The 13,110-nt window shown below is 37.9% G+C and overlaps 3 protein-coding genes and 1 long non-coding RNA gene across 20 annotated transcripts; 3 read left to right on the forward strand and 1 right to left on the reverse strand.

Moving 5' to 3' along the window:
- Positions 1 to 415: 415 nt before the first annotated feature.
- On the reverse strand, positions 416 to 2,708 carry LOC108854428 (protein NUCLEOLAR FACTOR 1). 17 transcript variants are annotated; one of them, XR_008946068.1, is made up of 7 exons: positions 2,432 to 2,660; positions 2,215 to 2,344; positions 1,666 to 2,005; positions 1,470 to 1,593; positions 1,121 to 1,386; positions 1,007 to 1,033; positions 416 to 912 (listed from the first exon to the last, which is right to left on the reverse strand). XR_008946068.1 is itself a non-coding variant. In XM_018628000.2 (6 exons), the coding sequence occupies exons 3-6, from the start codon at positions 2,226 to 2,228 to the stop codon at positions 1,316 to 1,318; spliced, it is 549 nt and encodes a 182-aa protein (XP_018483502.2). In that variant the 5' UTR covers positions 2,229 to 2,344; positions 2,432 to 2,481; positions 2,577 to 2,708; the 3' UTR covers positions 416 to 1,315. The 17 variants fall into 17 exon arrangements, 5 of the variants coding, with proteins under 5 accessions (XP_018483502.2, XP_056866563.1, XP_056866573.1 ...); XR_008946065.1 differs by having other exon boundaries at positions 416 to 923; XR_008946071.1 differs by having other exon boundaries at positions 1,007 to 1,059.
- A 1,028-nt stretch (positions 2,709 to 3,736) lies between these two features.
- Positions 3,737 to 4,662, forward strand: LOC108856540 (uncharacterized). The gene is made up of 2 exons (XR_001950216.2): positions 3,737 to 4,081; positions 4,175 to 4,662. It is a non-coding gene; the product is annotated as an uncharacterized LOC108856540 (long non-coding RNA).
- A 1,107-nt stretch (positions 4,663 to 5,769) lies between these two features.
- On the forward strand, positions 5,770 to 9,839 carry LOC108810658 (uncharacterized). Its single transcript, XM_018582767.2, has 3 exons — positions 5,770 to 6,644; positions 8,468 to 9,109; positions 9,193 to 9,839. The coding sequence occupies exons 1-3, from the start codon at positions 6,006 to 6,008 to the stop codon at positions 9,475 to 9,477; spliced, it is 1,566 nt and encodes a 521-aa protein (XP_018438269.1). The 5' UTR covers positions 5,770 to 6,005; the 3' UTR covers positions 9,478 to 9,839.
- A 717-nt stretch (positions 9,840 to 10,556) lies between these two features.
- LOC108813709 (uncharacterized) lies at positions 10,557 to 12,906 on the forward strand. The gene is made up of 4 exons (XM_018586342.2): positions 10,557 to 11,387; positions 11,472 to 11,608; positions 12,251 to 12,316; positions 12,414 to 12,906. Exons 1-4 carry the CDS (start codon positions 10,697 to 10,699, stop codon positions 12,783 to 12,785), a joined length of 1,266 nt encoding a protein of 421 aa, XP_018441844.2. The 5' UTR covers positions 10,557 to 10,696; the 3' UTR covers positions 12,786 to 12,906.
- The last annotated feature ends 204 nt before the right edge of the window (positions 12,907 to 13,110 follow it).

Here is a 13,110-nt window from a genome sequence, read left to right on the forward strand (position 1 = left end):
CATAATCATCATAATCCCTTGAGATCATTTGATCCCCTTTCTTTAACTTAAGTGACCTTTAAAGAAAATATATATACCACTTCATCTTCCAGCTTGTATTAAAAATTGAGCTTTTGCAATTTAATTTACATTTCGCGATTTACATAACAATTGTATTGTCAAGCGATAAAAAAATGTGCAAGAACTACAACATTATCTCTGTCGTTTGTGAATCATCGCTACTGTTGTGGTAAGCGATTGTAAAAGAGAAGAGCAACACTTTTATTGACAGGAAAAACATCAGAGAGCAGCAACTCTGAAACGAATGCAACTTTAGTCTTGTATCATTGGGAAGAAGAACCTTGCAAAGTATGACCTTAATGTATTTCTACTGTCAAAGAGCTGAAAGGAATCATTGCTACATACATACCACAAATAAAATAGATGTCTGATTGAACAAAGGAGCAATCAAATTGTCATTAAGTAGATAACATGGGAAAAGAGGGTCTAACAGGCAAAATACATGAGCACTCTAATTATAATGGGAGAAGATGGTTAATAAGTCATGCCACTCTCCAGCTGGATCAACGTACTATACTACTATGATGACAACTGTGGCACTCTCACATAAGTGTTGTTTTGGAGGAAAAATCAATAAGAAAAGATAATTTCCAAGTCACAATCAAAACAAAGCGAGCGGCAGTAAAAGAAACATGTTCTCCAAGGTGATAAACCTATTCTCCACCATGAAGTCAGAAAAGATAAGAAAGTTATTTTTCATTTGATTTACGAACCTGAGATCAGATGTGATCTTCACCTTAACCTTTATTCTCTCTCTGTCACTCCATTGCAGGCAATGGTTGCCAGCAAGGCGATGAGACGCTGCTATGAAAGCATGTCACAGATTTTGCTGTTTCTAAGCTTCTCTTCATCCTGCATAAACACTTAAAAACAATCCTTTTTATAAGAAAAAAACAGAGCCTGATCTGAAGGTAAGCATCAAGGTATGGGAGTGATGTGTTGGCACCTGGCACCATACCCTTTCGGAAACAGCCTCCAGAAGGTGTTTTTCATTTAAAACTAAAAACTTTAGATTGTAAGAAATAACATATAACTATTTTATAAGGGAATATTTAAGTACCATGATATTTGTATATGTGATGAAGCTACGTCACTAACGGAAGTCGTCGGATCGATTTTGATCAAAATAACGGTATTTTGGGGATCACATCAGCATCTGTAGCCTTGATTTCGTCTGACACCGAGACAAACGAACAAAGCATCGAGATTTAGACACAACTCCCAGATTCATGTTCCAAGTTTCAAACTTCAGTAATCAAGCTTCTCCACGGTCTCCATTGTAAAAGAGTTTCTTGTTATAATGCAAAATATCCATATAGCTGTTGCCTAGAAAAATGAAATAATATATAGTCGAAAACAGAAAGAGAAAAAAAAAAGAGCAAGGTTGATTGCAAGAAACCAATACGTACAAATGGAGAAGAATCTTCTCCTTGCAGATGAGCCAAACTCCTCCCCTCCAGCTTCCTTGTACAATTGAAGCCAGTGCTCAAATAAATTAAGCTTGGTCCCATAGGGTGCATCACTCTGAGCAACCTGCAAAAAAATACGTTTTTTTTAGGAAGGCAACAACACTTTTGTGCTAGAGAAGGTTATAAGAATACATACGTCAAGAAAATTTTGTCTAGTTCCTTTCCAGCTGCAATTTGGCATGCTAATGGCAGGTGCTTTCCATTTAAAGCTCCAGACGTGTTTTATTAAAGTTTCCACTTCTTCACTTAATAAAGTATGACCAAGGTGCTCGCTAAATGCACTGGTAGATGAAGAAGCAACTACAGAAGATTGGCCATTGGTAAACTCATTCTCCTCGTCTGTCTCAGAGCACTCAGAATCTTCTTCCTCATCATCCTCTCCATCTGTAGAGCTTCTATCCTCAGAAGCACTGTTTTCCTCGTCTTCATCATCCTCATCTTCTTCTGTGTCGCTTCTAACTTGCTCCTCTCTCTGCCTGTTAAAAGATTTGGAAACCCGGATTTAGTATCTCCCTCTGAGGCAGTTCATATGCCACGAAATTTATTGCATATGAACTAATACTACAAAGATTTCCAATATTCAAGTTACCAGTTCACATTAAGCCATGGCATATATAACAAATACTACAAAGAGAGTTCCCCAATACAGAAAAGCTAAAGATTTAAATTTCTACTGTAAATGTACCTTCTTCTGTTCATGTCAGAAACAACCTTGTTAGACAAACCAAGAGATACCAGTAGATTATGGTAAGCTGTCGGTTTTCTGTAAACATTTGCTACTGATTAGTCTTCAACACGGTCTTCTTCAAATGAATCTACAATACAATACGATAACCGAAAATGTTTATTTGAGTTTCAAAAAATCCGAAAACAATTAGAGAATAGCCAAGATCTTAAGATACCTGTTGGAGTATTCGAAATACACCGTTCACACTTCTTCTTATTCAGTTTCCTATCAGCAATGGAGGTTTTCGATTAGGGTTGGACTGAATATCAAACGGAGCACTTTATATAGTAGGAGGAGGGGAGGTGGAACGAAACAATTACAATGGATTAAAGAGCATAATAGATTGATGAAGAGTAGATTACTGTAACGCTGTGACGATTGGAAGAGCCGGAAGATCGAAACTCAACACTATCATATGTCGAAGCCCAGAAACAAAATGCGGTTGAAGCCCATCAGAAAGATCGACGTGGACAAATGCTGTTCTCTGATTGGTCTGAATTAAAGTGGTGACGTGGACATGTTCTCCATTGATCTTATTAGCCTTTTAATATAGTATTGATGTGCTTTTTGGTAAAAAGAAAGTTATTTCAGTGTGTTTTGAAAGATTTACCACAGTTTCAATAACCGAAAAATGAATATGATAAAGGTCAAAAGAAGACCTCAAGAGTAAATAATGAATAGTTTTTGAAATTTTACTACGTTTTCTTGGGGACTGGGTCATGTGATCTCAAATAGATTTTTCATAGCTCTGTTTACGGGAGTAACACTACTATTCATCGAAAAGCCTAAACGACACTGGAAACTAACAGATATGGCCCCAAATGACTGAAATGTTGGTCTCATGTTATAATGCTTACGCAGCATGTTTGGGCTCATATGGAGACAGTATATGTCCAACAATTCTAACATCTTGTTTGGGCTCATATAAGAGGCAGTAAATGTCCAATCATGTTTTGCGTTCGTTGTTTGTATAAGTTTTGTGCCGGTTTAAGTCGGTTTTATATATATTTTAAAGGCTTCAAATTTTAATAATTAATTCTTCATGTAGTATGATTTGACATTTAAAAGTTGTATATATAAAGTTTATAAACTAAAGATCGTGGCAGACTGTTTGACTGATCAAGTAATGCATGTGTTTACCTTGCTTTCACATCCATTTATCTTCCTCTTCTTGTACAATTTGGACAATTCCATATTCAAACAATGTGGTATCACCTCACAGGTTCTAAATGCATAGAGTGGCTTTTGATAGTACAACTGGGCACTGGGTAAAGCTGGATACATTTCACAATCACATGTAGCGCTCCAAGGCCTCAAGTCCCGTTTAGTGTAAATTTCCATTTTGTGCAGATTTTAAAAATGAAAGCAGAAAGCTTTATCTCTTGAACTACGTGACAGTGTTTAATGAAAGTTTTCCTTCCTGAGTTATATATAATCTGGCTCAGTAAATTTAAACAGAACATCTGCTGTGAGAGAGAAGAAACAACAGTTGATGCAGAAAGCGACTCAGGTATCTTCTTGTTGATCCAAACTTATAACTATGAGGGACCTTTTAGCAAAAAAAAAAAGTATGGGGGACTTTTTGAGTTCTTTATGATATCATAGTATCCTTCTTTTTAAGTTTATTTAAATCAGCTTGCTGAACCTCTGTTTATGAAAACGGAAAAGGCAAACTACAAAGAAGCTTTAGAACGGCTCGGTAATGCATGTTCTTACATTAGTAAGATATATGTCAATTGTCAATTCGATACTTATTGGACGAAACAGAAGAAACTATACTATCTCTTTTGTGATCAAATAGGTGATTGGAGCATCGGATTTACAGGTTGATGTTTCTAATGAAATGTGGCTCAAAACGCTCTTATCAAGCATTTTTTATTTACTATGCTAACTCTTTGTTTTGAACACCAAATTACAGCGATCAAATACTGGAAAGGATGATAAAAGAGAGGGATGGCATTCCTCGCTTGTAGCATTTGCTGGTATTCTTTAAGTCATACATATGACATTTGTTGACTCATGAATGTTGCTAACATTACCTTTACCTCATGAATGTTGTTAACAGTACCTCTACCTGGAGATTGATGTTTCTTTGTTAATACGCTCTATGAAATGTTAAAGTTTTGAGGCTTAGAAGAAGAGTTACGCTTTATAAGAGAATTTCCAATCCCAATTTTCCATTCTATTTTGTTGTAAATTATGTAGTGGGATCGAAAATGCTCTAAGGCAAGTCAGAAGCTGTAATGGCATGTGAGAAAGCAAAGGCATTGGAATCTTCACATTTCAGGTTTGTTTGATTGCGCCAAAACAGCACCCGCCTTGCTATCTTCTAGATATGTTGTTGCGTGTTGTTAAAGATAGTTTGAATCATTATGGTCAATGTAAAAGTTGACCTTTCACACTCTATCTAAATTTGCGGTTTGACCAAGAAAATTAACATTCTCGGAACGTCACATTGTCCATTTTTAAGATTAAATCGATTTGTTTTAGTATTGCTTATAAATTGTGAAAGAAGTTGTAGAGCTTCTATGATCTTCGTTCCATCTTGATGCATCACCTAAAAACTTCCAAATGTATAATAGTTTTGTAATTAAAAAGACAAATAAGTCATGCTAAAGACTTGGTATACATCATAACCCTACTGAAATTTAAAGTGTCATGAGCCATATCTGGTGTGGGGAGAACAAACTAAGACCGTTTCTTCCACAGGCTGACGTGGGCAACAAAAGCAAACGATTGGTATTAAGTTATTAACCGATTAAGAAAACTTCAACTATAACATGTTGACAAAATAAGTTTAAAAAAAAAACATGTTGACAAAAAAAACAAAAAAAATGCAACTTTCTAGTATACTTTTCGCTAATGGAAGAAAAGATATGATACACACGTATTATACGGCAATGTTTGTGTCTATCTATGTATTCAACTGTGTTTAGACATGGACGAATCTTTAATATTCATAAGTCTTCTATTGACTTTGTTCGTTTTCTGGAAAATAGATACAAACATAAGCCCACGCGCACTACAGTTACCTCTCCTCATCTCCTCTCATTTTTCCATTGTTTTCCTTATTGGTTCAAAATATATAATACGAACATTATCTTCACAAGATCACAACATATAATACCGACGTTATAATAATTATCGATTCTTCTATCAATATATACTTCCAGTGAGTTCATGAGCAGTTTAAGACACTAAGTTTTCATCAATATGCCACTAGCGAACAAAACAAATCAAAACCTAATGGAGATAATAAATACCCGGTTGAACCGTTGTATACGATGATGACTTGAAGTGTATGCCGGTCTTGTGAAATCTTCACATCACGCAATTCACGCGCGTGAGGCAAAATGTACAAATACAATTACTTACGCAAAGTGGAACCTTCTGCAATATATATATTTTCTTAAATATCACATTTTCTTTCCTTTTTATTATCATCTCTTCAAATTTTCCACTCTTGTTTAATATTTTATCAATAGTTGTTTCGTCATTTGATTTGGGAAATTTCTAAATAATTTCAAGCCGAATAATACTCCGAATATTAACTTCCAACAGTTCCCTTTTATCAAATGCTCTATGTCCCATTTTAAGTCATTAATCTATATAACCATAAAACCCGTCCATTCATAATTCATCAGACATCCTTCTATCCCCAAAAAAAAAACACTTTCTCTGTTCGTTTGATCTTTTGTATCTTCTTCTCTTTTTGAGAAAAATCTTTTGTCTCTTCGAATATCAAAGAAATGGAGTTATTCACCAAAGGAGACGCCGTTAAGTTAAGAAGCCACCTGGATAAGTTTCTAGTCGCCGACGACGACCGAGAAACCATCCGTCAAAGCCGTAAAGGAGATGCCCGGCGAGCTGTATGGACGGTAGAGACCGTCGAGGCTAAACCGAATCTGATAAGATTAAGAAGCTGCCATGGCACGTACTTAACGGCGAGCAATAAACCGCTGCTGTTAGGTATGACCGGTGAGAAAGTGACTCAAACGCACTCGTCTAACAAACCTATGGATTGGCAAACGCAGTGGGAACCGATGCGCGATGGTTTCTCGGTGAAGCTGAAATCTTGGTGCGGGAAATGGATGAGGGCTAACGGCGGGACACCGCCGTGGAGAAACTCCGTTACTCACGACGAGCCTCATACGTCGAAGACCAAGAACTGGTTGGTTTGGGATGTTATTACCGTTGGTGGTTCTGATCTTGAAAACATGTCTGATGGTGATGAGAGCTCTGTTTCTTCTCCGGTTTCTTCACATATCTCCGGGTCGGGTCTCGGGTCGGAGCCTGGGTCGCCCGTTTCCGCCAGGTCAATGAAGAGTATTGATCGGTTCGCTTCTCTTGGTTTGAGTTCAATGTCTCCGAGATGGTCCTCAAAACCGGTAAGTTTGACCAAGTCTTTTATCATCAATTTTCGTTTACATTGTCCATTGAATAGTTCTTAATTAAGTGTACCATAGAAAGTTATTATGGTTAGCTGGAATTGGACAAGTTTTGGTTGGCATGCATTAGATAGAAAATAGAAAAATGGAGGAATAATTACCATATTACTAATATTTAGTGTTTATAGACACTTGGAAAATATATAGAAGTATGATTCTTTTCTCCACTAACATATATAATGCTCCACAGACACATACATCGTTCCACCAACCTAATAGCACCCAAAATCTTCATATTTCTTTATTATATCTTATATCAATTGGATGTTTAGTTTACTTAGAGCAACTTCTTATTTCATATTTCACCATGGAAACTACATCAGTTGAAAATATTACATTTTAAGTCCAGCTAGAGTTACTAACATGTAACTGACAGTAAAAGTTCTTGCAAAAGTTATACGTACCTATATAGGCCGATTAAGAAATAAATTATACCTAATCTTTTTGGCCAACATTAAAAATTATACCTAATGGTTTCAATATATAAATAAATATAATCCAGCTAACTCAAGACACGTGTAAACTAAATATGGGGAAAAAGTTGGTTTAGTAAATGATTTATTTGTGATGGTATGGACTATGGGACCAGGAAGGAAGCAGTTAGGAGAGTCCCACACACATGAATTTCCTTTTTATTGGTCTTTCTTGCGGGCAAGAGACTAGACACTTATTCTATAAGCATTCCTTCAAATCCTCTTTTTCAAATCTATACTTTTATGGCATATACAGTATTACATTTTGGGGCATAAAGGGCCACGTAATATGCTTTCATTTTGTTTTCATTGTTGACCTTTAGGTTAAATGTTTACAAGGCATGATACGTGTAAGTTCTAACCGAAATTTAATCTATATCACATGCTATATACATATATCACTGCATCGTCTTACACGAATAATGGAAGTTTAGAAGAACATACAACACTTGATATAATGGTTTTTCTACATCTAACTGCATAACTAAATATCTAATGAAAACTTAAGAGAATCAAAATGAAAAATGTTAAAAAGTATCATAAACTTTTCATATAAATGTTTATAATAATCCCCTTCTAACTGTAATTTAATTGGATTATATTATCACACCCTTTCTAACTCTAGATTCATTTGATGGTTAAACACTTTAATCAATGATTTTAGATCAACCTTTAATATTCCACGTTGACTCACTATTCTGTTTAAACTTCTCACGAAGAACCTGAATCTAACATTACGAATGATTGAAAGAATATATATAACTGAAAATGTTCGGATAAGGTTCTTCATCTATGAAAATGTTCATCGCATATGTTGTTATTGTTGTTAACTTCAACTTTAAAAGTTAAAAAGCATTAGAATAAATTTATAATCTTGGAAAGTAAAAGAAATGTTAATTCCTGATTTAGTAATGAATACAAAGCAAAAGAATAGTTGGTGTCATGAGATTCTCGTTGATTGCTGCTAATCCAGAAATGTAACTTTGTACTTTGAAATCCTCACAAAATACGAAGTAACAAAATCCCAATCACGTGAAAATTTGAAACAACACCATTGAACTGGTGCTAACGTGGGAATTAAAACGCGGTAAATCCAGTCAGCAAAGTCTGACTTTCAAATTTTCATGCATCTCTATGTAGTCCCGTGTTCTGTCCGCGTTACCACAAAAGCCAATTTAGACCAGACAAGGAAGAGAGAGAGATACACATATAAAAAAGAAACACATAAATACACACCGCATCTTCACTTCTTCGTACATATTCCCCCACTCATTGTTTCTTTTTTTACAGAAAGCAAATAGCTTCAACCCAAAGGAGAAGACGAGCAGCTTCAACCCAGACGAAACAGTATCAGCGATGGAGTTTTTCAAGAACGCTAAAGCCGTTCGAATGCGTAACAGCCACAACAAGTATCTACACGCAGACGACGACGAAGAATCCGTGACTCAGAAACGGAACGGATCAACCAAAAACGATCGATGGACCGTCGAACCGGTTCGCGACTCCTACCACGTGATCCGTCTCAAAAGCTGTTACGGTAAATACCTAACCGCTTCCAACGAGCGGTTCTTGCTCGGAGCCACGGGTAAGAAAGTGATTCAGCTTAAACCGAGTCGGCTCGACTCGGCGGTCGAGTGGGAACCGGTGAGAGAAGGATCCAAGATCAAGCTCAGGACGAGACACGGTAACTATTTACGAGGTAACGGTGGTCTTCCGCCGTGGAGAAACTCCGTCACGCACGATAATCCTCATTTGTCGGCTACTCAGGACTCCATCTCGTGGGAGGTTGATATCGTTGAGCTCTTGATTAATCCTCAAGTCACGGCGGAGACTGAGTTCACTCCGTCTCCGAAGACTCCGCTTTCGCCTCCGCCGCATAGGAGGAGGCCATCGAGGACTCCGTCTTCTCTTTCAGAGAGATCCGAAGAAGAGGTGAGTTACATTATAATTACCAAAATACCCTTAAAGTTTGTTTGAAATTACAGTCGTGACATGAATTTTTATTTTTTGACCAGTCGGTTGTGTCTCCACCGAAATCGGATGGGAGGACGATATACTACCACATCGCTGACGATGAAGGACACGTGGAAGATGAATCAGGTGTTGGATACGCTTTCACGTTTAAAGGAAACAGCGTGGCGGAGCTGACTCAGACTCTGCGAGAAGAAACGTGCATGGAAGATGCTGTGGTGTGCACTCGCAGTCCCTTAAACGGCAAGGTGTTTCCTCTTCGTTTGCAACTTCCTCCAAACAATGGAACATTGCATGTCATTCTGGTACCCTCCACTGCTAGCCTCTAGACTAGTAGTGATTGATTGTCTTCTTGTGCGGTAAGCGTTTGGTGAAGCAAAAAAATGATATGAACCTTACAAAAAGTCTATAAGATAATAAGAGTTGGTAGTTGGTACAAGATTCTTGGTGGCGTCGCATTGGATTAGTCTTTTAATACGAGTTGATGTGTAAAAATACAGTAGAGTTTTGATAATAGAAAAAAGAAATGCTTATTATACATTTATTTTTTGGGATATAGACCAAGTTGTTCGTTTTTGTTGTTGATTGTAAATAAACGATTTCTTTTTGTAAACGAGCATTTGGATTTTTTTGAGTTATTTTGTATGAGCATGCATTCGACATGAACGAGTATTATTTTGTTTTTCCTGTATACATTGTAGTTACCACTTATTGGTAAATGAAAAAGAGTAACTGAGTATGTGTAAACGTTATCATGTTACTCTATGTATACCGGAAATGTTAATTCATATCGGCTGAATTTCCAGTGAGATTCATACAACAACTCCCAAACACATAGACTAGAGAAATACAAATGCGAGCATTACTAACCTGAAAGTTCTAAATTGCACAATAAAAACAATCGAATGCTTATGAACGTATCCACTATGCATCTTTGTAATAGGCACTTAAGGCCTACTGTATGCTAATGTTTCAGCATCGGTCCGCCTTTTGTCCAGTTGCACATCACATGGTAGGATGATATAAGTTGAAAGCTGGAGACGCAAGTTTATGGCCTTCCACAATCATTCAAAAAATGCTAATGACGTTATCCACTATGCAAATATCTTATTTTCTCATATACTTGATTAAAAAATACTCTAGAAAAAAAAGAGGAAACTAAAGTGTATCTATCTTCATGTTCCTCAGAAATAAATTTTGCAACTTTCGTATGTTATTTCCAAGAACCTCCTAAAAGAAATTAATTTGTAAAAATCTAATCCGCAAACAATAGTTTTGTCAAAATCATATCTTTTTTTTTTGTCACACGTCAAAATCATAGTTTAGTCTAGAAATTAGGAGTAATTTCGGTTGATACTATTTTCCCGGATATTATCTTTAATCAATTATCAAAATATATTTAAGAACACAGAGTAAACGCTTCAGCTTATCCCCATCTCTAAAAAAACCCTAATCACTCTCTCTATCATTTCTCCACCGCCGCTGTTCAACGGTGGTCATTTTCTCATCCGATCAAAACCGATCTTCTCCTACACAAACACCAACACCATGGCTCCTACCTCTTCTGCTACTGCTACCGCGATTGCGACTGCAACATCTTCCTCAGACGCCAGCGAAGGACCAGTGATGGGACTCATCAACAAACGCATCCGCGCCCTCCGCAAGAAACTCAACCGAATCGCTCAGATGGAAGACTCGATCTCCCAGGGGAAAACCCTAAACAAGGAGCAACAAGAAGTCCTCCGCTCCAAACCCTCCGTCCTCGTCCTCATCGAAGAGCTCGACAAGCTCCGCGCTCCTCTCTCCTCCGCCGTCTCCGAAGAAATCACCCTCGCCACCACTCACCACCACCACCAAGAAGCTCCTCCTCCCTCCGATCAAAACGACGCCGCTCCCGAGGTGGAAGAAGAAGAAGGGAAGAAGTTGGAGGATTTGGTGAATCTGTTGTACTTTGGCTCCCTCTTCGACGTGAGGTCGCAGAGCGAGTTGGCTTCGATCATGCTGACGAGGACGCACGAGAGAGGTTGCTGTTTGGTTTACGATACGGTTACGGATGAGTCGACTGATCTGCTTTGTGATAAGGATCTGGATTTGATTTCGGAGCTGTGGACTATGATGGTGTCTAGGCCTGCGGATTCGTTCTTGTCTCATAAGAACGCCTTGGAGCGTTGCGTCGAGCATGCTAAGCTTTGGTTGGCTAATTCCGACCAGCCGATTGCTTCCAACTGCAATGTTTCATGTAATGAGAAAAAGAAAACCTAACTTGTTTGTTGTGGTTTTTGGTTTGGTTTTTGGTTATTGAGTTCTTTTTGTTGTGTTTTAGATGCTGGATTGAGAGAGAAGTTGAAGAAGATTATGGGTTCTAATTACTTCACTATCACTCCTGAGATGGTAGCTCCCGTTGAAGCATCTGGTGGTAACTACGGTTCTTTCCAAGTCGCTGCTGACAATGAGCAAAAGGTATTAGGTTTTGATTTGGAGAGGAAACTCTCAGTGGTTATCATTGAAATGGTTTGATTGTCTGAATTTGCGAGACTTTGGTTTAGGCTGCAATGCTGCATTGTTGTTTCCTAACACATTCTTTTTTTAAAGCTAAACTGCTTATTTTTAGTTTCTTTGTTTGTTATCGAATTGGTAGTGGATTTCATATGTGGAATGCGTGTTATTCTTTCTGTTCTGAGATGCTAAACTCTAATTTGATCCGAAGGAAGAGAGTAGTTATCCCGGATCGAGTTTCTTTTGTATAGGAGTCAGAGTTTGTCTAGGCTTTTGCTGTTATACAACAGAAGAGTGAGGTGTGGTATGTGATCTTTATGTAAGCTAAGTTGTTTGGATAGGATAGAAAAGTACATCCGTAAGTTTGTTTATTACGTTGTTGTTATGGTCTTGGAGACGTTTACCATATTAGTTGTTAATATACACTGTTCTGGCTTGATCGTGTGAGTAATGACTAAGAACTGTGACACTATTTTCCGTCACTATAGTGTGAATGCTTACGACATGTTTCAGAGTGTCTCGTTATGTGATGTAGAGAACATACATCCTTCGCTTGAGTTCTCTTTGGCAATTCATTCTGCGGTACTGATGTTCTTCTGGTTGCAGGAAGAAGACGCATCAAACTTTACAGAGCAAGAATCTGCTGTAAACGATCAATCTGAGCAACCAAAGGTAATCATCCTTTGAAATGTGGAGCTCTAAAAACATCTTTATAAATCGGTTGCTTCGAGGCTGTATCTGATGATTTTTTTTTCTTTTGGGTGTGAAGGATGAGTCAGTGACTGAAGGAGAGGTGGTCCAAGAACAGCAGGAGCAAGGCTATACTCAGGTGGAAGGAGGGAGGTCGAGGAGAGATTATCAGCAACAGTATGTGCCTCGTGGGACCCACCAGAACCAGAGAGGTCATAGAGGTGCTCGAAGAGGTCATTCCAATGGCCCCCGAGGAGGTCGAGGTGGCGGTGGTGGCGGTGGAGGCTATTCGAATGGGCGGTATGAATCTTATGATAACGCCGGTGGAAACGGTCACCAAAGGAGCTACTACAACAACAGAGGAAGGGGACGTGGTGGTGGTGGTGGAGGTGGAGGAAATGGTCATTCATACAACAACCACCAAGACTCAAATGTAACAGTTGCGTCTTAGCCTTTTTAGCTTTTGGGTTGCGTCTCTTTGTTTTCCGCTATAACTCATATAAAGCCTTATCTCGTGGTTTGGAACCTTTGTCAATTGCTCTTTTGTTATGTATGAACTTTTGTTTTCTTTTTCTTTTTCTTTTGTGGCCATCAGTCGATATGATCCTTTATTCTCTCCATGAGAGCCATTTCTGATTGTTAAAAATAATTCTTTACGTATTCAGCGAATTTGCGTAGGCTGAGAGCTATATAGGAATGATCTCAATTCTGAAGCGAGCTCAGAAACATTATGGTCAATAATAATAATCTTTGGATAGAAATAGTTTTCACCCTTT

Source organism: Raphanus sativus, chromosome 1 (genome assembly GCF_000801105.2).
Source record: "Raphanus sativus cultivar WK10039 chromosome 1, ASM80110v3, whole genome shotgun sequence".
NCBI classification, from domain to species: Eukaryota; Viridiplantae; Streptophyta; class Magnoliopsida; order Brassicales; family Brassicaceae; genus Raphanus; species Raphanus sativus.

What these genes read in the sequence shown, in the direction of transcription:
- LOC108854428 (XM_018628000.2), bottom strand. An exon ending in CTAGACAAAATTTTCTTGAC is followed by an intron (nt 1,594 to 1,665) that starts GTATGTATTCTT and finishes ATTTTTTTGCAG; the next exon opens with GTTGCTCAGAGTGATGCACC. An exon ending in GAGAAGATTCTTCTCCATTT is followed by an intron (nt 1,387 to 1,469) that starts GTACGTATTGGT and finishes TCATTTTTCTAG; the next exon opens with GCAACAGCTATATGGATATT.
- LOC108810658 (XM_018582767.2), top strand. Translation starts at nt 6,006, where the DNA reads ATGGAGTTATTCACCAAAGGAGACGCCGTTAAGTTAAGAAGCCACCTG. An exon ending in CGAGATGGTCCTCAAAACCG is followed by an intron (nt 6,645 to 8,467) that starts GTAAGTTTGACC and finishes CTTTTTTTACAG; the next exon opens with AAAGCAAATAGCTTCAACCC. An exon ending in CAGAGAGATCCGAAGAAGAG is followed by an intron (nt 9,110 to 9,192) that starts GTGAGTTACATT and finishes TTTTTTGACCAG; the next exon opens with TCGGTTGTGTCTCCACCGAA.
- LOC108813709 (XM_018586342.2), top strand. Translation starts at nt 10,697, where the DNA reads ATGGCTCCTACCTCTTCTGCTACTGCTACCGCGATTGCGACTGCAACA. An exon ending in TTCCAACTGCAATGTTTCAT is followed by an intron (nt 11,388 to 11,471) that starts GTAATGAGAAAA and finishes GTTGTGTTTTAG; the next exon opens with ATGCTGGATTGAGAGAGAAG. An exon ending in ATCAATCTGAGCAACCAAAG is followed by an intron (nt 12,317 to 12,413) that starts GTAATCATCCTT and finishes TTGGGTGTGAAG; the next exon opens with GATGAGTCAGTGACTGAAGG.